Below are 25,088 nucleotides of genomic sequence, written 5' to 3' on the forward strand. Positions count from 1 at the left end.
CACTTAAACGACCCCGGCCATCAGAACAGAGCCGTGAACCATGACCATAAACTGAGGTACGTACTGTGTTGTTGTCAGATTGAGTTAACTGCTAGTTTTAAACCAGTTTAACTAACCAATATGGGTGTCCCGTTTCGATATTGATATTGGGCCGATATTAGCCTGAAAACAAACATCGGAGTCAAATTTCCGAATTTACCAATAGTTTTTATTTTTATTTTATTTCAATTTGTTGTTTTCTAATTGATTTTATTCAATTGTAGAATACTGTAGATATGTTGAAGGTTAACATTTATGTAAACAATTGATTAATAATAAATGGGTCAATTTTTCTCATCCCTACTGTTTAGACTATTGTTCTCTGTTTGAGAAACATCACATGATGACCCTAAGTCTTTTCCAACATTCTACACTACAAAATAAGTCATTTTTACTTTTTTATTAAATTAAAAAGAAAAAAAATTAAATGTATGATTCATGCTGATATCGGATTAATATTGGTATTTGCCAATACACAAGGCTGCAATATCGGTATCATATTGGAAATGTAAAAGTTGTATCGGGGGGACATCCTACTAACCAACCATGGAGAACATGTGTCAGTCCTTCTCTATGTTTACAGTATACCTTGTGTTCTTCCTGTCAGTGATACGGACCATAACAGACGAACTCCGTCTCCAGATGTGATCATCCTGTCAGACAACGAGGCGTCCAGTCCCAGGACGACCCCCCGGCCTGTAGAGCGCCTCCATCAGGCCAATCTGGACATGTTCAAGGTACGCCTGCTTCACCCATCATACACTCTCTATCAACCTGCCTAACGGCCAACCTGGCCACCCTACAGGTTACAGCACTGCTTTAAAAACAGCGCCCCCTACAGTCAGTGACCCAGCATGAGCAAAGGATGAAAAACACCCTGAGTTGCTAATAAAACTGCAGCTAGCATGGATATTAGGGATGTAACGATTCACTGAACTCCCGATACGATACGATTCACGATACTGGGTTCACGATACGATTCTCTCACGATTTATCTTACAAAATGGGAATGTAGACAAATAATGACTGAAAAATATTCCTTTATTTAATTTTGGGAAAAAAACTAGAAAATACTGTATTATTTTCCTTTTTTTTTTTCATTGTCAAAAGAATCCCTTGATAAACTATTCAAAACAATGCAATTTAACTAAAAATAAATCTTGAATGAAATAAATAAAGGAATAATACAAATGAAGAAGAAGCCTATTAATTTAAATTCTGGTTCTATAATAAACAATGCAAAACTACATAATAGTTCTTTTTCTTTTTAAAAGTGCAACTGAAAATGTATTTTGTGCCTTACCGATTGGACTTAAAAAAAAATAAAACAGTCATTTCACTGTATTTACGTCAGATATTTGTTTGGACCAGCAGAGGGCGCTGGTAACCCAGTGGTCGGTTGGCATGCAGATATTCTAGCAGTGAAGAAGAGATGCTATGCTAGAAAAACGTGACTTTTACAGATATTTACGTAATATTACAGATATTTTTTAGGTGCTAAAGGGGTAAGGAATCATTTATGAACATGTTTAAGAGTAGAAGGCGGCCAGAAAGAAACAGCAGATTCCGCCCGCCGCCTCAGCATTTGGACAAGAGAAGAATACATATATAAAAAAAGTACTGCGATATTCAATTTTTCAGAAAATTGATATCAACCGTGATATCTATGAATTGATTTTTAACTGCCTTATGATTAATCGTTACATCCCTAATGGATATCATATGAAGTTTAATTATTACAAGTTTAGTGAAACTCTATAAAAACATAAAGGATGATAAACAAATGTTCATGTAGAGCAGAGGTTCCCAACCTCATGACCCCATTTTTATATCACAAAATGATGGTTTCTCTATAATTAGTTTTTAATCATGTTTATTATACATGTTTAATGTGCAAAGATATTTTTAAATCTATACATACTTTTTGAGAAAATTAAAGAATAGATTACTTGTGCTTGAGATTGTGTGTGGTAAAGAATAATAATTAAATGACAATAATCTAAAAATATCTATCATTTTAATCAGTATATTTTTGTCAATTACTAGACATTTCAGGCAACCCCATTTTAATTCCAGGTGACCACACATGGGGCCACGACCCCAAGGTTGAAAATCACTGATGTAGAGAAAGAAATGTTTGAGCCGTGTGTTTTTCCCACATAGCACACAAACAATGCAGCGTGTCTCTTTAAACAGCGTTCATCACATTACAGTGATTTCAGCTTTGATAAATGTCTTAAAAATCCACTGGTTGACCAACAGGAAGCTCCGCCCACTGTCAGTGTGCTTTAAACAGCAGGTATAGGGTTCAACAGCAGCAACACGTGATGAGCAGACAGGAAGCTAACTGCTGCTAACGCTAAAGGCACGTGTACAGGGAAACCTTTACCTTTCTGTATGGCTGGCTTCCTCTTCAACACAGTTAATAATGTTCAATAATAAGCATTTAGTGTAAGTGTGTGTGTGCGTGTGCGTGTGTGTGTGTGTAGGGAAAGATGGAGGAGGAGCGTCAGCAGATGATCAAAGCTCTGAGGGAGGAGCTTCGTGTGGAGGAGGCTCGTCTGGTTCTGCTCAAGAAGCTTCGTCAGAGTCAGATGCAAAAGGAGAACGTAGTGCAGAAGGTGAGCTACACACACAGCTACAGTACTACACACAGCTACAGTACTACACACACAGTACTACACACACAGCTACAGTACTACACACACAGCTACAGTACTACACACACAGCTACAGTACTACACAGCTACAGTACTACACACAGCTACAGTACTACACACACAGCTACAGTACTACACACACAGCTACAGTACTACACACACAGTACTACACACACAGCTACAGTACTACACACACAGTACTACACACACAGCTACAGTACTACACACACAGTACTACACACACAGCTACAGTACTACACACAGCTACAGTACTACACACAGCTACAGTACTACACACAGCTACAGTACTACACACAGCTACAGTACTACACACAGCTACAGTACTACACACAGCTACAGTACTACACACACAGCTACAGTACTACACACAGCTACAGTACTACACAGTTACAGTACTACACACACAGTACTACACACACAGCTACAGTACTACACACAGCTACAGTACTACACACACAGCTACAGTACTACACACACAGCTACAGTACTACACACGCAGTACTACACACACAGCTACAGTACTACACACAGCTACAGTACTACACACACAGCTACAGTACTACACACAGTACTACACACAGTACTACACACACAACTACAGTACTACACACAGTACTACACACACAGCTACAGTACTACACACACAGCTACACACACAGCTACAGTACTACACACACAGTACTACACACACAGCTACACTGCTACACACACTGCTACACACACAGTACTACACACACAGCTACAGTACTACACACACAGCTACACACACAGCTACAGTACTACACACACAGTACTACACACACAGCTACACTGCTACACACACTGCTACACACACAGTACTACACACACAGCTACAGTACTACACACACAGCTACAGTACTACACACACAGCTACACACACAGCTACAGTACTACACACAGTACTACACACACAGCTACAGTACTACACACACAGTGCTACACACACAGCTACACACACTGCTACACACAGCTACAGTACTACACACACAGCTACACACACAGCTACAGTACTACACACACAGCTACAGTACTACACACACAGCTACACACACAGTGCTACACACACACCGCTACACAGAGTGCTACACATACAGCTACACACACAGTACTACACACACTGCTACACACACTGCTACACACACTGCTACACACACTGCTACACACAGTACTACACACACAGCTACACATACAGCTACAGTACTACACACACAGCTACACACACTGCTACACACAGTACTACACACACTGCTACACACACTGCTACACACACTGCTACACACAGCTACAGTACTACACACACTGCTACACACACTGCTACACACACTGCTACACACAGCTACAGTACTACACACACTGCTACACACACTGCTACACACACAGCTACACATACAGCTACAGTACTACACACACAGCTACACACACTGCTACACACACTGCTACACACACTGCTACACACACTGCTACACACAGCTACAGTATTACACACACAGCTACAGTATTACACACACAGCTACACACACACCGCTACACAGAGTGCTACACACACAGTACTACACACACAGCTACAGTACTACACACACAGCTACACTGCTACACACACTGCTACACACACTGCTACACACAGTACTACACACACAGCTACACACACTGCTACACACAGTACTACACACACTGCTACACACACTGCTACACACAGTACTACACACACAGCTACACACACAGCTACACACACAGCTACACACAGTACTACACACACAGCTACAGTACTACACACACAGCTACACACACAGCTACACAGCTACACACACTGCTACACACACTGCTACACACACTGCTACACACAGTGCTACACACACCGCTACACACAGTGCTACACACACTGCTACACACAGTGCTACACACACAGCTACACACACTGCTACACACACTGTACTACACACACAGCTACACTGCTACACACACTGCTACACACACTGCTACACACAGTGCTACACACAGCTACAGTACTACACACACAGCTACACACACACTGCTACACACACCGCTACACAGAGTGCTACACACACAGTACTACACACACAGCTACAGTACTACACACACTGCTACACACACTGCTACACACAGTACTACACACACTGCTACACACACTGCTACACACAGTACTACACACACTGCAACACGCAGTGCTACACACAGTGCTACACACACAGCTACACACAGTGCTACACACAGTGCTACACACAGTGCTACACACACTGCTACACACAGTGCTACACACACTGCTACACACAGTGCTACACACACTGCTACACACAGTGCTACACACACTGCTACACACAGATGTTTAATTTCTAGATATCTCTACCAATATTTATTGTAGAAGTTCGATTCTTACATTTATGAAAAGTTAATCTCAAGTGGAGTATTTTATTTACTCAGACCAAAGCTGAACGACTTACCAGTAAAAAGATCTGTATGGGTCAAAGTTCATGATGTCACAAAACATTGATATATATTTGAAATGTGCTATATTTTATCTTTTATGATTTATCGTCAAAAATATTCTCACCGGTAAGAATGTCATCCCTCGATACAAACAATAAATTCCCATGTCGTAAATTATTGAGGATCACGGGCCATTTGTCCCACATTTTAGCCAAGAATGTCCCAAAAATCCGTGTTCCACGGTCTAAAACTATCCCTGTTTGTTCTCAACTTATTAGTTTCTGTGGCGGAACGTTGCTCACGGCAGCTCCGTAGTGAAGCCTCCACGGCAGCGGTGTGCACCACCGCCGCTTCCGCCCCTCAACCCTCACACACCCACAGACTAGGTCATGGCTACCTGCCGTGCTACGATACATCATAAACCACTACTTGGTTAAAACCAGATAAACATCAACAAAGTGAACCGATTCAAGTTCCTCCATCAGATCCACCTAAAGTTCTACAAACAGAGACAGAGATGAACTGAATTGGATTAATGGGAACAGGTTCTCAGAAGGAACCGGATTTCGGTTCCCATCCCTAACCATGGCTCAGTGGTAGAGTGGATCGTTCAGTAACCAAAGGGTTGGAGGTTTGAATCCCGCTCTGTTCGAGTCATTGTGCCCTTGGGCAAGGCACTTTACCCATATTGCCTCGTGTGAATGGGTTTGAATTGTGAATGAATGTTGGTGGTGGTCAGAGGGGCTGTTGGCACCAAATGGCAGCCATGCTTCTGTCAGTCTGTCCCAGGGCAGCTGTGGCTACATTGTTGCTTGCCACCACCGGTATGACTGTGTGAGTGACTGGTTTCAATGAACAATGGTTTCTGTAACGCGTTTTGAGTCTCCTCAAAAAAAGCACTACATAAATCCAAGCCATTATTATTATTATTATTATTATTATTATTATTATTATTATTATTAAGGTCAAGAACTCCTCAGAAAAGTGAACAAAGTGAGACCTCAACATTCTCAGGACAACGAGGCTCGCTGAACCAAAAAAAAAAACATTTTTGTTTTTTTTGGTTTGTTTTAACTTGTGGCCTATAACTTGGCCACAAATTGAGATACAGTGCTCAGACTGGTACCATTGAACAACATTTTCATTCAATGTGACCTTGACCTTTGCTCAAGGTCATTTTTAAGGTCAAGAGCAGTCTTCTGTTTTTCCTGCATTATTACTTTCAGTTTAATTAGTAAAAAGAACAAACATACAGGTTGTCATTTTTGCCAAATTGATCTTGGTCTTGCCTAGTTATATTATGAAGTAACAGTACTTTTACTCGAGTACCGTTGTTGTTTACTCTGTCCACCACTGTTTAGAAGGGATTCAGATAGAAATAAGATGGACTGGAAAAGATTTACAGTGAGCTAATGCTAAATGCCAACGCTAGATGTTTGCAGTCAAACTACAACATGAATTAATCATGGACAGTTTACAGTGATTCTCCTAATGATCACATTAAACGGGAGTGGTGGCCTAGTGGTTAAGGACGCTGGACTCAGATGTTTATATATATTAACTGCATTTTAGTTAAACTAGATTTACTGGATATTTCACAAAGTAAGAAATAGAGATGTTTAAGATTGTTTTCAAAATGATAATTTAAAAAAAAAAAATTTTTCAGAAATTTCAGGCGACCCCATATGGTATCCTGACCCCAAGGTTGAAAAACACTGATTTAATGGCTCCATGAATACATTTATTTCTTATATTTTTTATCATGTCACACCTGGGGTGGGACCAACACTGACACTTTATTTGCTAATTTTCCACTCTCCTTCTGTCAAGTGCCCCCTGTAGTGCTATCACGTACCCCCATTTGAGAAACACTGCTCTACATGACTCAGAAACACTAGGATGCTACCACTGTGGACCCAATAGCTGTTCTGTTCCTGTGAAACAAGGACAAGCATCAGTCACTAAATCAGGGGTCCCCAATCCTGGTCCTCAAGGGCCACTATCCAGCATGTTTTAGATGTTTCCCTTTTCCAGCACACCTGATGAAATGACCAGGATCGTTATCAGGATTCTGCAGAGCTTGATGATGAGTTCATCATTTGAATCAGGTGTGTTGGAACAGGGAAACATCTAGAACATGCTGGATAGTGGCTCTTGAGGATCAGGATTGGGCACCCCTGCTCTAAATGATCCTAACGCTAAAGTGTCTTTTCAAAGCTGTGATGCTAATGCTAACGCTCTGAGTTAATGTGCTGGTGTGCAGGTCCCAGTGGTCCAGAACGCTGCCTCCTCTGTCCAGTCGGCTCCCATCCACTCCTCTCCCAGCCTGGGTAAACTGGCCATGAGGCCAGGCCTCCACAACGTCGAGCCCCAGAACCTCCGTAATGCACAGGTGCGTGCACGTGCTCTTCTACATGTGAGGGGACATGGGGGAGATGACCCGGAGAGCCCCAGCACGGTCCTCCAGCGGTTCCAATACCCTTCAATCATGGTCAGGATCCAAAAGATGCTTTTCATAGGCTCTACATAATGAATGCTCTTTGTTGTTGTGTAACCCTGTCAATCAGTTAGCACAGCATTAGCACAACGTTAGCATGTAAACGTCTGCTTTGTAGGGAACCTTCACTTTTTACAAATCTGGCCTAAAACCTTCTAAATGTCCTTATTAGTAGATCTATGTCTAATAAACACATTATTATGCACCATATTCATTGAATTGTCTTTTAAAAATGGGACTAGTTTACAGTTTTAGAGCCTGTGTTCCTTCATCTTTAAATAACCTGACTCGTGATGTCACACAGTTGAAGGACTACCACCCAAAAGTCCTTCTGTCCCCAGGGCTTGTGTGCCTTCAACAGTTTGTGATTTACTCCCTAACTTCAGTCACCAGTGCGTTTCAGCGCACTGTTTAAAGGAGAGTAAAGGTCCATTAGGAGAGCTCTTCTTCTCTGCTTCATTGTCTACCAAACCTCAAAGTTGGAACTGTCGCCCCCTGTGGTCACAGATTATATTCAGGTCACAACTGTTTTTATCCTCTGACTGTAAAAAAAAAGAAGATGTTTACAGTGACATCTTTAACTCTTCCTGATTTTTTTTTAGAGCAACCAAAAGCAGCACAAGTTGTCATTTTGTCCTTAAAATCTACTAAATGGTGTAAAAAGCTGATTAATACGTTGTTTAATAAAGGATACATTATTATTAAATCATCTAAAAATCAGGCTGAATGCTTCAACAATAGGATATTTACAGGCAGTGGGGCCGTGTGACATCATCAATCACATGACTTCAAGATGGAGGAACACAGGCTCTAAAACTGTAAAGTAGTCTCATTTTTTAAAAAGTTGATTAAATGAATATGATGCATAATAATGTGTTTTTTAGACATAGATCTACTAATAAAGACATTTAGAAGGTTTCAGGTAACATTTGTAAAAACAGTGGAGGATTCCTTTAATAACGATGATGATGATGTCAAGTAGTATTGTGTTGATGTGTCGATGGCCTGGTTCAGGTCCAGCTCTAACAAAGGCCATGGTCTTTGTCTCTAAACGTTACTTTCCCGTGTGTTCTTCATTAGCTGGGTTAGTAAAGGTGGGGCTGCTGCCCCCTGCTGTCTCCACTCTGTACTACACTCTGACTGTGCTTTGATAAGTGTGCTGTGCTGTGTTTAGGGTCACACCGTCATCAGGTCAGCGGCCAACACCAACCTGCCCTCCATGCTGATGTCCCAGCGAGTCATTGCCCCTAACCCCGCCCAGCTGCAGGCCCAGAGGCTGTCCTCCAAACCTGGGCTGTCTCGCTCTGGCTCCAACAGCATGGGTAACGCTGTGGGCTACCAGGTATACACACACACACACACACACTCTACATGTATGTACAGATACCAAGGGCTGTGACTTTAAAGGTGCAGTCTGCAACTCTCAGATACCTCTCTCCCCTCCCTCCAAACTTTCCAAAGCCCCTCCCTCAGAGGAGCTAACAAGCTAACGTTAGTCCTACAGCATCACAGTGCTATAACATGTTCTGTTAAAAGCATATTACTGCAGTGCTTCTCACTCTCTATGTGCACACACCTTAGCACCAGCATCAACACAGTGTCACTTAGAGCAGTCCAAACAGAGGCTGCCTACACACGTGAACATCACATGCACCACAGAGTTCTAGTGTAACAATTACAAACATAATGTAAATCAAGCAGCAGTTATTACCTTTCATGCAGAAAAGTCACCAATTCCATCTTCTACTCCTCCAGACCATACACTGTAAAAAAAAAAAAAAAAGACGGTGCTCCAGTCACCGGAAAGGGGCGGGGCCTGTAAGCAACAGCTGTCAGACAGTCCATCAAACACAATCCTTGCTCTGATTGGTTCTTTTTTGCTCTGTCGCAGTGCATTCTGGCAATGTGCCAAAGGCAGCAAGAGCAACAGGGGGTGGGGCACTAAAAAAAAAATAATGCTGTTAATCGCAATCCAAACAGCGTGGAACCTTTCTCATTTCAAGAGTTCCTGGTATACCCATAACACTGATGCACAGGCTACAACACAAGAAGGTGTCAATACCGAATCGTTTCACGGAGCGGATCTTTTCAGATCCTTTCAACGCCTATACATCTGGTCGGACTATTTTATGGCAATTTGTGTACTATTTAACAGGTTGGAACCCTGCTATTTAAAAAGATTTAGAAATGTATGTTTTGAGTGAATTCCAACTTATTTTGTTTTTTGATTGTCAATGTGGTGTATTGTGTTTTTATCCATTTTTTCTTTTTTAAAAAAACAATTAAAAAAACCACAAAACAGTCACATATTTAAATGTGAGCTATTAAAATATTTAACAAATGTTGTATGGTTGGTTTACATTCAAACATCACGTCTCAGCAGCTCTGTCGTAAGGATTGTAAGTGATTGAAGTAACGTAGTCTACGCACAATGTGTTGAAAGGATCTGAAAAGATCCGGTCCTTGAAAAGATTAGATAGTGACAGAGACGACCAAGGTTCTCAGCTTTGTTGGCAATAATTTTTGTTTAAATAAAAACACTGGATGGAAAACTAAAGCCTGGTTGTGTGAAAATTGTGCAAGAAAGAGTTTGTGGATCACTGGAGCATTTTCAGCCCCCGCTAGCACCTCAATACTTAACATGTAGCAGCTAGCACCTCAATACTAAACATGTAGCAGCTAGCACCTCAATACTAAACATGTAGCAGCTAGCACCTCAATACTAAACATGTAGCAGCTAGCACCTCAATACTAAACATGTAGCAGCTAGCACCTCAATACTTAACATGTAGCAGCTAGCACTTCAATACTAAACATGTAGCAGCTAGCACCTCAATACTAAACGTGTAGCAGCTAGCACCTCAATACTAAACATGTAGCAGCTAGCACCTCAATACTAAACATGTAGCAGCTAGCACCTCAATACTAAACATGTAGCAGCTAGCACCTCAATACTTAACATGTAGCAGCTAGCACTTCAATACTAAACATGTAGCAGCTAGCACCTCAATACTAAACGTGTAGCAGCTAGCACCTCAATACTAAACATGTAGCAGCTAGCACCTCAATACTAAACATGTAGCAGCTAGCACCTCAATACTAAACATGTAGCAGCTAGCACCTCAATACTAAACATGTAGCAGCTAGCACCTCAATACTAAACATGTAGCAGCTAGCACCTCAATACTAAACATGTAGCAGCTAGCACCTCAATACTAAACATGTAGCAGCTAGCACCTCAATGTTAAACATGTAGCAGCTAGCACCTCAATGTTAAACATGTAGCAGCTAGCACCTCGATACTAAACATGTAGCAGCTAGAACCTCAATGTTAAACATGTAGCAGCTAGCACCTCAATACTAAACATGTAGCAGCTAGCACCTCAATACTTAACATGTAGCAGCTAGCACCTCAATATTAAACATGTAGCAGCTAGCACCTCAATACTAAACATGTAGCAGCTAGCACCTCAATGTTAAACATGTAGCAGCTAGCACCTCGATACTAAACATGTAGCAGCTAGAACCTCAATGTTAAACATGTAGCATCTCGCACCTCGATACTAAACATGTAGCAGCTAGAACCTCAATGTTAAACATGTAGCATCTCGCACCTCGATACTAAACATGTAGCAGCTAGAACCTCGTTACTAAACATGTAGCATCTAGCGCCTCGATACTAAACATTAAGATTAAAGATTAAATCGGGGCTTTCGCCTTTAATTGGCCATGTAATGTTATTACATACATGGAATTTGTCCTTTGCATTTAACCCATCCCTGAGGAGCAGTGGGCAGCCATTTTTGCGGCGCCTGGGGAGCAGCTCAATGCTAACATGTAGCAGCTAGCACCTCAATGCTAACATGTAGCAGCTCGCACCTCAATGCTAACATGTAACAGCTAGCATCTCAATGCTAACATGTAGCAGCTAGCACCCTCAATGCTAACATGTAGCAGCTAGCACCCTCAATGCTAACATGTAACAGCTAGCACCTCAATGCTAACATGTAGCAGCTCGCACCTCAATGCTAACATGTAGCAGCTCGCACCTCAATGCTAACATGTAGCAGCTAGCATCTCAATGCTAACATGTAACAGCTAGCATCTCAATGCTAACATGTAGCAGCTAGCAGGGACAATGGTACTAGTGGAGCAGACAGTGTCTCGACACTGGGTTCAGAACCAAAATGAATAAATCCATAAATGACAAATGAACAGTCAGTGGATAAATACTATTTTCTGAAGGAGAGAAAAAGCAGTGTTCAATAAAAGTGTTCTTACCACTTATGATGTGCTAATATCACTACATATAGACCTGATGTTTTATTTCATTTCTATGTTTTATTATTCATAGATTGACTAAAGTACACATCAATATTTCCCAGATGATCTAAACTAAAGGTGTTCTTGGGACTAGTCTAGGAATGATAATGTCTACAAGTCTGTTAAAAACAATAAATGACTTAATAAAGACACTTTCTTATAAATCAATCTTTTGATCTGAAACAATGTCATTGATTTAAATAAAAATACAGATCGAGCACCACAGATACCACAGTACTCCTCTGATGATGCGTGTGTGTGTGTCCCTACAGGCCAGCCAGCAGGTGGCAGCGTCTCAGCGCTCCGGCTCCAGTGCCATGTACATGAACCTGGCCCACATGCAGGCTGCAGCCGGTGCCGGGGGAGTGGCCGCGGGCCTGGGCGGAGCCTCGGCCGTCAGCCCATCCGGTCTGTCGGGCTCCGGGGGCTCCATGGCCGACCAGGCTAGCAGTCAGGCAGCGGCTAAGCTAGCCCTGAGGAAGCAGCTGGAGAAGACCCTGCTAGAGATCCCCCCACCCAAACCCCCCGCCCCCCTCCTCCACTTCCTGCCCTCTGCAGCCAATAGCGAGTTCATCTACATGGTGGGGCTGGAGGAGGTGGTCCAAAGTGTGCTGGACAGTCAGGGTGAGGCACCGCTCTCACCTACACTTAATCGTCAGAGAACAGGAACTAGGAACCAGGGACAGAAGAACTAAAGCTCTAACTCACACATTCAGAATCAGAATCAGAATCAGAAATGTTTTATTTGCCATGTACAGTTTTGAGGACAGTACAAGGAATTTGACTTGGTGGTTGGTGCACAAAACAAGCAACAAAAAGAAATAAAAGAAATAAAAACAACACAACAAAGAACAACCCAGCAACAATAATAATAATAATAATAATGATAAATATAAAGGATGAGGGATAAATAAAGGATAGATAGAGAATATAGGATAAATATAAATATAAATATATATATACAGTGCAGCAGGTATCAAGCTGGTGGAGGTGGTGATCGGGTGGGGGGGGTTCAGTGGGTGACTTGGGGTGTGTTCATGTGGATGGTGGCAGAGGGAAAGAAGCTGTTTTTGTGTCTGGAGGTTCTGGTCCTGATGGACCGAAACCTCCTACCAGAAGGGAGAGATTTAAACAGTTTATGACCGGGGTGGGAGGGGTCGGCCACAATCTTTCCTGCACGCCTCAAAATCCTGGAGGCGTACAGGTCCTGGAGGGAGGGCAGATTGCAGCCGATGACCTTCTCTGCAGAGTGGATGATACGCTGCAGTCTGGCCTTGTCCTTGGCCGTAGCTGCAGCGTACCAGATGGTGATGGAGGAGCAGAGGATGGACTGGATGATGGAGCTGTAGAAGTTCACCATCATCTTTGTTGGCAGACTGAACTTCTTCAGCTGCCGCAGAAAGTACATCCTCTGCTGAGCTTTTTTGATAAGGGAGCTGATGTTCAGCTCCCACTTGAGGTCCTGAGTGATGATGGTCCCCAGGAAGCAGAAGTACTCTACAGAGCTCACTGTAGAGTCTCCCAGGGTGAGGGGGGTGAGGGGGGCTGGGTTCTTCCTGAAGTCTGCTATCATCTCCACTGTCTTTAAAGCATTGAGCTCCAGGTTGTTCTGGCTGCACCAGGACACCAGCCGGTCTGTCTCCCACCTGTAGTCGGACTCGTCTCCATCAGCGATGAGACCGATGATGGTCGTGCCCTGAGGAGATCCAGTGCTGATGGTCCTGGAGCAGAGATGGTTTTTCCCAGCTTCACGTGCTGCTTCCTGTCAGACAGGAAGTCTGTGATCCACCTGCAGGTGGAGTCTGGCACGTTCAGCTGGGAAAGCTTGTCCTGAAGGAGAGCTGGGATTATTGTATTAAAAGCAGAGCTGAAGTCCACAAACAGGATCCTGGCGTAGGAGCCTGGGGAGTCCAGGTGCTGGAGGATGAAGTGGAGAGCCAGGTTCACTGCATTATCTACAGACCTGTTGGATCTGTAGGTGAACTACAGGGGGTCCAGGTGGGGGTCAGTGATGTCCTTGATGTGGGAGAGCATGATCCACTGAGCTCATATTTATTATATTATATTATTAACTGACTGGCGCCCTGTCCAGGGTGTACCCCCGCCAAGCGCCCTATGAGAGCCAGAGATTGGCACCGGCAGACCCCCGCGACCCTGTTAAACGGGAATAAGCGGGTATGAAAATGGATGGGATGGATATTATTAACTTATATAAAGAAGAATGAGCTCTCAGTGAGGACAACATGGAAGCAACGAGAATTCACCTCATAATAATAATTATTATAATAATAATGAGACATATCAAATTCACATACTGTATGTTAGGCTTTGTGTGTGTGTGTATCTACTGTCTCACTCTACGTCTCACTCTCTACGTCTCTCACTCTACGTCTCACACTCTACGTCTCTCTCTCTACGTCTCTCTCTCTACGTCTCTCACTCTACGTCTCTCACTCTACGTCTCACACTCTACGTCTCACACTCTACGTCTCTCACTCTACGTCTCACACTCTACGTCTCACTCTCTACGTCTCTCTCTCTACGTCTCTCACTCTACGTCTCTCACTCTACGTCTCACACTCTACGTCTCACTCTCTACGTCTCTCTCTCTACGTCTCTCACTCTACGTCTCTCACTCTACGTCTCACACTCTACGTCTCACACTCTACGTCTCTCACTCTACGTCTCACTCTCTACGTCTCACTCTCTACGTCTCACACTCTACGTCTCACTCTACGTCTCACTCTCTACGTCTCACACTCTACGTCTCACACTCTACGTCTCACACTCTACGTCTCACACTCTACGTCTCACTCTCTACGTCTCACTCTCCACGTCTCACACTCTACGTCTCTCACTCTACGTCTCACACTCTACGTCTCACTCTCTACGTCTCACTCTCTACGTCTCACTCTCCACGTCTCACACTCTACGTCTCACACTCTACGTCTCACACTCTACGTCTCACTCTCCACGTCTCACACTCTACGTCTCACACTCTATGTCTCTCACTCTACGTCTCACTCTCTACGTCTCACTCTCTACGTCTCACTCTCTACGTCTCACTCGCTACGTCTCTCACTCTACGTCTCTCACTCTACGTCTCACACTCTACGTCTCACACTCTACGTCTCTCACTCTACGTCTCACTCTCTACGTCTCACTCTCTACGTCTCTCTCTCTACGTCTCTCACTCTACGTCTCACACTCTACGTCTCTCACTCTACGTCTCTCACTCTACGTCTCACACTCTATGTCTCACTCTCTGTCTCACTCTCTACGTCTCACACTCTACGTCTCACTCTCTGTCTCACTCTCTACGTCTCTCACTCTACGTCTCACTCTCTATGTCTCTCACTCTACGTCTCACACTCTACGTCTCACTCTCTACGTCTCACACTCTACGTCTCACTCTCTACGTCTCACACTCTACGTCTCACACTCTACGTCTCACTCTATGTCTCACACTCTACGTCTCACTCTCTACGTCTCACTCTCTACGTCTCACACTCTACGTCTCTCACTCTACGTCTCACACTCTACGTCTCACTCTCTACGTCTCACACTCTACGTCTCACACTCTACGTCTCACTCTCTATCTCACTCTATGTCTCACACTCTACGTCTCACTCTCTACGTCTCACACTCTACGTCTCACTCTCTACGTCTCACTCTCTACGTCTCTCACTCTACGTCTCACTCTCTACGTCTCACACTCTACGTCTCACTCTCTACGTCTCTCACTCTACGTCTCACTCTCTACGTCTCACACTCTACGTCTCACACTCTACGTCTCACTCTCTACGTCTCACTCTCTACGTCTCTCACTCTACGTCTCACTCTCCACGTCTCACACTCTACGTCTCACACTCTACGTCTCTCACTCTACGTCTCACACTCTACGTCTCACTCTCTACGTCTCACTCTCTACGTCTCACTCTCCACGTCTCACACTCTACGTCTCTCACTCTACGTCTCACACTCTACGTCTCACTCTCTACGTCTCACTCTCTACGTCTCACTCTCCACGTCTCACACTCTACGTCTCACACTCTACGTCTCACACTCTACGTCTCACTCTCCACGTCTCACACTCTACGTCTCACACTCTATGTCTCTCACTCTACGTCTCACTCTCTACGTCTCACTCTCTACGTCTCACTCGCTACGTCTCACTCGCTACGTCTCACACTCTACGTCTCACACTCTACGTCTCACACTCTACGTCTCACTCGCTACGTCTCACTCGCTACGTCTCACTCGCTACGTCTCACACTCTACGTCTCACACTCTACGTCTCACACTCTACGTCTCACTCTACGTCTCACTCTCTACGTCTCACACTCTACGTCTCACTCTACGTCTCACTCTCTACGTCTCACACTCTACGTCTCACACTCTACGTCTCACACTCTACGTCTCACACTCTACGTCTCACTCTCTACGTCTCACTCTCCACGTCTCACACTCTACGTCTCTCACTCTACGTCTCACACTCTACGTCTCACTCTCTACGTCTCACTCTCTACGTCTCACTCTCCACGTCTCACACTCTACGTCTCACACTCTACGTCTCACACTCTACGTCTCACTCTCCACGTCTCACACTCTATGTCTCACACTCTATGTCTCTCACTCTACGTCTCACACTCTATGTCTCTCACTCTACGTCTCACTCTCTACGTCTCACTCTCTACGTCTCACTCTCTACGTCTCACTCGCTACGTCTCACTCGCTACGTCTCACACTCTACGTCTCACACTCTACGTCTCACACTCTACGTCTCACTCGCTACGTCTCACTCGCTACGTCTCACTCGCTACGTCTCACACTCTACGTCTCACACTCTACGTCTCACACTCTACGTCTCACTCTACGTCTCACTCTCTACGTCTCACACTCTACGTCTCACTCTACGTCTCACTCTCTACGTCTCACACTCTACGTCTCACACTCTACGTCTCACACTCTACGTCTCACACTCTACGTCTCACTCTCTACGTCTCACTCTCCACGTCTCACACTCTACGTCTCTCACTCTACGTCTCACACTCTACGTCTCACTCTCTACGTCTCACTCTCTACGTCTCACTCTCCACGTCTCACACTCTACGTCTCACACTCTACGTCTCACACTCTACGTCTCACTCTCCACGTCTCACACTCTACGTCTCACACTCTATGTCTCTCACTCTACGTCTCACTCTCTACGTCTCACTCTCTACGTCTCACTCTCTACGTCTCACTCGCTACGTCTCACTCGCTACGTCTCACACTCTACGTCTCACACTCTACGTCTCACACTCTACGTCTCACTCGCTACGTCTCACTCGCTACGTCTCACTCGCTACGTCTCACACTCTACGTCTCACACTCTACGTCTCACACTCTACGTCTCACTCTACGTCTCACTCTCTACGTCTCACACTCTACGTCTCACTCTACGTCTCACTCTCTACGTCTCACACTCTACGTCTCACACTCTACGTCTCACACTCTACGTCTCACACTCTACGTCTCACACTCTACGTCTCACTCTCTGTGTGTGACTGACTCTGACTCGTTGGTCTTGGTTCTCCAGGTAAACTCAGAGGAGCGCTGGCCAGGATGGAGCCCTTCTTTTGTGCCCAATGCAGAACCGACTTCACTCCTCATTGGAAGCAGGAGAAGAGTGGGCGGATCCTCTGTGAGCAGTGCATGACGTCCAATCAGAAGAAGGCTCTGAAGGCAGAGCATACCAACAGGCTGAAGAACGCCTTCGTCAAAGCCCTACAGCAGGAGCAGGTCTGTAATCTGAGTACTGACCTGATGTAATCTGAGTACTGACCTGATGTAATCTGAGTACTGACCTGATGTCTCTGCAGGAGATCGAGCAGAGGCTGCAGCAGCAGGCCGCCGCCCTCTCTCCAAGCTCCGCCTCCACCGGCTCCAGTGTCTCTAAGAGTGAGAGCATGATCCGACACCACGCCCTGCGTCAGGTACGTAACTCAGTGCTGTGATGGTGCTGTGATGGTGCTGTGATGGTGCTGTGATGGTCTATCCTCAGGCCCCCCAGCCCCAGGCCCCCCTACAGAGAGGTCTGTCTAACTCTGCTCGTGGCGTCCTGTCTAACTTCGCCCAGGCCTCCCAGCTCTCTGTGGCCTCCAGTCTGATGGGAATGAGCAGCAGTAAACACTGTGGGAGCTCTGGGAGCACTGGGAGCAGCAGACTGCAGCATGACAACCGCAGACAGATCTACAACATCCCAGGTACACACACACACACACACACTCTCTCTCTAGGACTGTGTGTGTGTGTGTGTGTGTGTGTGTGTGTGTGTGTGTGTGTGTGTGTGTGTGTGTGTGTGTGTGTGTGTGTGTGTGTGTGTGTGTGTGTGTGTGTGTGTGTGCGTGTGTGTGTGTGTGTTTACAGCTTCTTTTATAACTGATGCACAAACCAAGCCTGGAAGATGATTTATGAAAGTAAACGTAGCGTGAGAATGAAACGTTCATTCTGACCGTGGGACACAAACATGTTGGACACGTGGAGAACCCTGCACGAGAACCTGAGACCTGAAACTTTTCACACAGTAGAAGATTAAAATCACAGCGTAGGGACCCCGACGTTAAACTGCGCTGGAGCTGGAGGGAATGTGTGCCAGAAACATGCATGTGCGGCATTTCTGTGTCGTGTTGGGGGCGGGGCTTGACATTAATTAAAGTATGGAAAAAGAAAGGGGTCGATATGAATTATGTTAGAACGTGAATTTCATTTTTTCTAGTTTCCACAATCGTGTTAACATGTTACTGACGGGAAACATCAGTGTTGCTCTAACGGTGTTCTGTGTATTGTTTTGATGATGTTCTAAGTGTTGCTAACAGGTGTTTGTGTGTTTGACTCCCCAGGGTTAAACATTGCTTACCTGAACCCAGCGGCGGTCGGGGCCCATAAGAGCTCCAGCCTGGCCGACCGACAGAGGGAGTACCTGTTGGACATGATCCCACCTCGCTCCATATCTCAGTCCATCACTGGACAGAAATGAGCCTCGTCTGTCCCTCCCTCGTCCCTCCCCCTAATCAATCACCCCCCGCCTCCCCCGGCCTCCCTCCATCGCATGCAGTGCCTGTCCGTGTGCCTAAACCTTAAACCAACCCACACTCTGACACACTTCCTGTCACTGCAACTCCTTCCTGCTTCACTTCCTCTCACTGTTGCGTTGCTATTGGTTGCTCTGCTGTCTCTCTGCTCTGTGATTGGCTGAGGACAGAGCATCACTGCGCTTTATTTCCTTCTTCTTCTATGGTCCACGTGTTGTCCACAGGGTGCACTCTGGTTGCTATGCAACAGAAAGTTGATCAACGCGGAAACTTTGAAAAAGTGCTGGCAGGAAAACTCTTAAAAAGAGCGGAGGGGGCGTGGCATCAAATGCAGCACAGGAAGTCAAGGGACATGCCCACACGTTCAGCCAATCAGAGGTGCACCAACAGGAAGCCCCTCCCCCTCTTTTCTTTGCTCCTCCTTTTTCTTCCTTTTGCTGTTGAATCTTTTCGTTCTCTTCAGTCGGTGTTTGTACTTTTTCTTTTTTGCGGCGTCTCCGTTTTGAAGGTGGCGTACCTGAGAGGTTCAAAGCCCCTGGAGACGATAATAATAATAATGAATAATAATAATAATAATCAGCATAAAACAGAAAGTGTTGAAACACGTGACGGACCAACAGGTGATGAACGTCACGCTTCACTCCAGACGAGCACTTTGAACTTTGTTTTCTGCACATGGAGGTGATGAATGTTACAGACCTTGGACACGCCCCCGTCCTGAGACGAGCAGCCAATCAGATCCAGCGATGGCTGCAGAGGGACGTTCCCCCCCCCCCCCCCACGTCCTCCTGACGTCTCATGGACTTAAAACGACTTATTGTACAGAAGCATTTTCTCTCGCTTGTACTGAAAAAAGAAACTAAATGGTTGTACATTGTGTAGAAAAGCAAACAAAAAGCCATGAATATTGTGAAGCTTGTCATTTCGTTTTGTGATCACTGTGTATTCTTGTGTAACAAATGTGCAAAAAGTTTTGGATTTTCCTCGCCGAGCGGCGTCTGCGTTAAACGGCTCCTGATTGGACGGCGCTGAGGTTGTGGGCGGTTGAAGGAACGTGCTGATTGGTTCAGAGCGTGTCAGAGAACAGAAGCACTTTGAATGTTTGTGTCACATGATCTGAGGACACTGATGATGATGATGATGATGAAGGTGTGGCTCTGAATCAGTGACCACTTCCTGCTCCGTGTCGGTGCTGTTGTTTGGATCTGATCCTGGATTCTGTTTCATTACAAAATCACTTTTATCAACTTTAAATTTCCATGTAGAAACGTCTCTTTTTTTGCAAAGTGTCGAACGAACGCGTGGAGGAACAGGAAGTGCTCTACATAAACGCGTGGAGGAACAGGAAGTGCTCTGCTCTCATCAATCCTGACCTTTTGCACATACTTGATATTCAATTGTGTTCAGAAAAAAGAAAAAAGAGTTGCTGTTTGAATACTGCCAGTTGATTGGTCGACTCTTATGCATTGATTAAAAAAATAAGCTAATTTTGGAGGAAATAACTTTGTAATATTTATCTCTTGCAAGCTATGTTTAATAAAGGTTAAAACAATTTGCTTCAAAGTGTAACTTTATTTGTGTGTTTGTGCACGTGCTCTGCACATTTAAAGGTGCAGTTTAACAGTTGTATATCTACCATGATTTATATAAACATATACAGTATAAATATCACATATAAACATGTATATACATGCATTTTTCCTATTTTATTTATAAAAGGTAGAACCAGACATGAAGGCTTCTGATTGGTTCTTTCCATTGGGACTGAATATCAGGGATTGGTCAGAGTTTTTACTGTAATTGTTTATGATTTATGATCAATGACCATATACAAATGTTCACACACACTCAGTGACTCTAAGTGCTTAGGGCTCAGGGCTGTCCTATTGGTGAATCATTGTGTGTGTGTGTGTGTACGCTCTCTTCATGCTCAGTTTCTATCTCCACATGGTGATGATGGAATTACCCACAGTTCATTGCATTGTGACGTATGTCAGGACTCTCCTGGTAAACCAGCTGGAGGTGCTGTAAACACCATGTGAAACCAATGAATTAGTAAAGAAAACATTGTAACAGTGATAGTTATGGATAAATATTACCATATACATAAAATTAAATAAAAATAAAAATCTGTGTTTCGTTTAAGGATGATATGACATCACTTTTTCTATCTTTGTTGCTCCTACGTGATACAGTGGATTACATTAACACTTTTTGTGTAATTATAGACAGGGCCGGCCCGTGGCATAGGCAGTATAGGCAAATGCTGGGGGCGCCGACCATCATAGGGGGCACAAAATTTACATTTTTTTAATTGTACTTTTTGTATTATTTAAACAAAGCGCTGATATTATTAGCAAACTAAACTTGGTGGTATTATTAATAATTAGTTAGTCTAGTTTTATTGAAAATAAAATAAATTGTTTTACTCCCGCCCCCCCAAATCGATTGACAGGTCAGTTCTGAGGCGTGACGTCAGCTCGGACCAGTTGTTTACTGCTGCAGCATATGACGTCATGTCTAAAGAACCAAACTAATGATCTGATGCCCAGGGAAGAAAAAAATGGAAAGAAGAAGAGGAAAACATGGAAAAGCCAGAGGTAAGTCAGTGTTTGAAGTTCCATGACAATTTATGAATACATGATATTAATGAGCCCTGCGAATACAAAAGTGCAGCTAAGCAGAAGTTTATAACTCTTACATAAAGCAGGGAAGAAGCAGAAAACATGGATGCCTCCTGACTAACTAAGTCACTAACAAAGCACAGGCCTACAGTGGCCTCTAGTGGCCGGTGGTAAACCCTGCATCCCCCCCAGTCCGTAAAGCTACAAACTGCAATAGGTGAACGGACTCAGTCCTATACCCAACAGCCCGACTCTGGCTCAGAGCGCTTAGGCTGCCTCCTCGCGCGGCCCGACACCATCGGCTGGGGAAGCAAAGGCGAGGACGGAGATGAGGAGGCCGAGAAGGTGGGTTGACGGCCGCAGGAACCTGGTCACCACCACGCGGTTGAGAGACGGCATCCGCCACAGATTCACAAGGCCCATTCACCTGTGGGGCGACCTCACAGGGGACCATGGGACCCGGGTGGGCAGGTTGGGGCCCCAGTCCCAAAGACACTGGTGGCAGTAACATTGCAGTCTGGCACAGGGCGAAGCCGGCATGGAGGAACCGCCGATTGCACAAGGTCAGGCGCCCCGACCCGTCGACCCTGACATGATACTGATCATGATCTAACGACTCCACAACCACCCCGGACTGTCCCATTTGTGGGGGCTCGGGCCCTGTTGATTCTGAAGGAAAACCATTTCACCGAGCGCCAATGGGCGAAGTGGCTTTGAGTGGGCACGCAGGGACTCTGTAGTATGGGCCATAGTATGGGCATCCTCCTTAGCCACGCTAAGGAGGATGCTATTGCGCCAGAGCGGCCGGATATGCAGGTTTGAAAACTTCTCCAGTTTATTAACAAAAGCGAGCAAATCCCAAAGGAGGTGGCCAAAGATGATCTGGCAAGAGGTTGCAGTCAGGGTCTGGTGTGTTATGGAACTGTAACATAGCACGCAGAAAACGGTCATGATCAAGACTACCGGTCGGGCCGGTTTTGGACGCGAGGAGGCGCTTAGCAGTCTTCACGGCCACCTCCTCCCATTTGACTGTGGAAAGGCAACTGAGGACATGCGATGTCTAACGTGCCACAAGCGCAGCAAGTCTTCAGTGCGGCCCGCCGTAAACTCCGGGCTCCCGTCGCTCGAGAGTTCCTCCGGCACGCCGAAGGTGACAAAGAACAACCAAAGGTGGCGGACCAGGCCAGCCGAGCCACCAAGGTCAGTGCCCGCCGTGGAACTAAGGACCTCCACACAGCCTGAGAGACGGTCCTTGACAACCAAGTTGTGGCGGCCCCCATAGTCAAAAAAGTCAGCAAACACCGCCTCAAATGGTGTGGACGATGGGGGGGACGCGAGGGAGGAGTGGCCGCTTGCGACGGGGCATTGCGGTTGCAGTCCGCACATCTGTTTCTGATGTCACGAATGTCCCTCGACATGCTAGGCCGATAGACTATGGCCCGGGCACGCTGCTCCATCGCGAAAGTACCGTGGTGGGCAGAATGGAGGTGCCGGAGGACTCTATCACGAAGGGTCGGGGGAACAACAACACGGTCTATAGTAGGACATCATCCTGCGCGTAGATAGACTCTCACACTGGAGACAGGTTTGCTAGTGCAGGGTCGTCCACATCAACCCTTCCCTCATGCTTGATGAGATACAGGAGGTGGCGAGGCACGCGTCTGCCGCAGTGTCACACACGAGGAGAGTCCACGAGATGGCTCCTAGTTCTTGTGCATCCTCCCTGATGGAGGCCATAAATGCCGACTCCACATCATCGGGAACACTCAACTGACCCCAGGGAAGGGCTGTCATGAGAGGTCGAGGGGGAAGGATGTCTTGAGGCTGCATCAGCTGCGTGATTACTCTTGCCGGGAAGATGCACAATGTCAAAGCGCCATGGGAGAGTACGCTGCTTAGTGTCTGAACATTCTCATCCAGCGTTCGATCTCCAAAGATCTTCACCAGAGGCCTGGGATCAGTGATAATGATGAGGCTGTCAAATCCTTGCGTGAAGTATTGAGTCTGCTCAAGGCACAATGCGACGCCCAGGGCCTTCCCTTCAATGGCTACGTAGCGTTGCTCCACCAAAGACAGGAAACGTGAGCCAGCAAGGGTAAACCTCCATCCCGCAAGGCAGCAGTCCGGAATGCCGGATGGGCAACTGCAGTGTTGTTGAAGAAGGAAGTAACCAATGCCACGTCTGGACCAGTGAAGGTGAAGGCAGGTGCGTTTTTGCATGTCGAAAATCTCAACGCCCTCTTGGATGGCCTCGACAATGGCCTTTCTGGAATCCTGGAATGCCTCCTCCAGCTTGGGGGACCACGAGAACTTACAACAAGGGCTGAGAAACTTCTTAAAGGGTGCCATTGTGTCGCGCAACTGGGCATAGTTGGCCATCTGGTTCACAAGCCCAAACCAGCTCCTGATGTCCGTCGTGGAATCAGGGGTGGGGAAATCTCGTATAGCATCCAAGTACTTGGGAAGCGGCTCGATAGTGGCATCCGAGACTTTGAAACCAGCAAAATCGAGAGTCCTCTCCGAAAATTGGAGTTTGTCTGGGTTCAACGCAATGCCCAATTTACCGACACACGTGAGAAAGTCAATGGTTCTCCACCAGTGCTGTTCCAGGTCAGCGTCAAAGTGAATAGTGTCATCAACACAGCGTTCTTTACGCTCATAGTCTGAAAGGACGGCATGTTGGCTGTTGGATCCACGTGTATTTCGACAGACGGCTCCTCCATATATGGCAACGCTCGATGGGGGCAGGTGTTCAATGTTGATGAGGCGTATCACTTGAGCAGCCAACCTTTCATCCGGCCATTATTTTTCAGTGTGCAAGGGAACGGCAGTTCCCTGGGCCGTGCTGGTGGGGCTGTATGCTGGGGGCACGAGCACTGGGTAGGATGAGTACTATCCGGGTCCATAAAGCTAAACTGCGTGGCATGCCAAGAGTGACAGGGCTTTGTCCGTCTATGGACGAAAAGTTCACGGGCAAGAGGCCAAGGTTGAGCAGTGACTCGTAGGAGAGGTACATGGCGCGAACAGAGCTGCTCACGTACACCATGGATCGGCAGGATGTCACTACACCGCTGCTGGGGACCGTCGAGAGCCTGGCAAAAAATGCCCCTTCAATGGCTATAGGCCAGGAACTCCTCAGATGACCAAAGGTCCGACTGCGCACCGGTGTCAACGATGGCGGATGCTGTCGCCTGAATGTCCAAAACCCCGGTCACTGGTGCTACCTCTAACGCCCACCATACTGTCAATTGAGATAGTGATGGGCACTCTGGGGTGGTCTCTTAGCTTTGTACATTTCCACTCGCCTTTAGAGAAAATATGGTGCTCGAGCCTGATGGTTGTAGGATCATTGACACTACCGTGAGTAATCCAGAGATGACGT

General features: G+C 45.8%; 1 protein-coding gene across 3 annotated transcripts in view; it reads left to right on the forward strand.

The window, feature by feature from the left end:
* Window positions 1–20,636, forward strand: part of gatad2b (GATA zinc finger domain containing 2B) — a 54,074-nt gene extending 33,438 nt beyond the window's left edge. For 2 of the 3 annotated variants that reach the window (XM_028460634.1, XM_028460633.1), the window contains exons 3-11: window positions 647–776; window positions 2,529–2,660; window positions 7,450–7,677; window positions 8,858–9,025; window positions 12,279–12,630; window positions 17,588–17,790; window positions 17,871–17,984; window positions 18,053–18,254; window positions 18,891–20,636. In XM_028460634.1, coding sequence (XP_028316435.1) covers window positions 647–776; window positions 2,529–2,660; window positions 7,450–7,677; window positions 8,858–9,025; window positions 12,279–12,630; window positions 17,588–17,790; window positions 17,871–17,984; window positions 18,053–18,254; window positions 18,891–19,027 — 1,666 coding nt within the window. In that variant the 3' untranslated portion in view covers window positions 19,028–20,636. The remainder of the gene's footprint in view (window positions 1–646; window positions 777–2,528; window positions 2,661–7,449; window positions 7,678–8,857; window positions 9,026–12,278; window positions 12,631–17,587; window positions 17,791–17,870; window positions 17,985–18,052; window positions 18,255–18,890) is intronic. The other variant, XM_028460635.1, reaches the window with a different exon arrangement.
* Window positions 20,637–25,088: the final 4,452 nt, after the last annotated feature.

The sequence above is a fragment of the Gouania willdenowi genome, chromosome 11 (assembly GCF_900634775.1).
Source record: "Gouania willdenowi chromosome 11, fGouWil2.1, whole genome shotgun sequence".
Lineage (NCBI taxonomy): Eukaryota > Metazoa > Chordata > Actinopteri > Blenniiformes > Gobiesocidae > Gouania > Gouania willdenowi.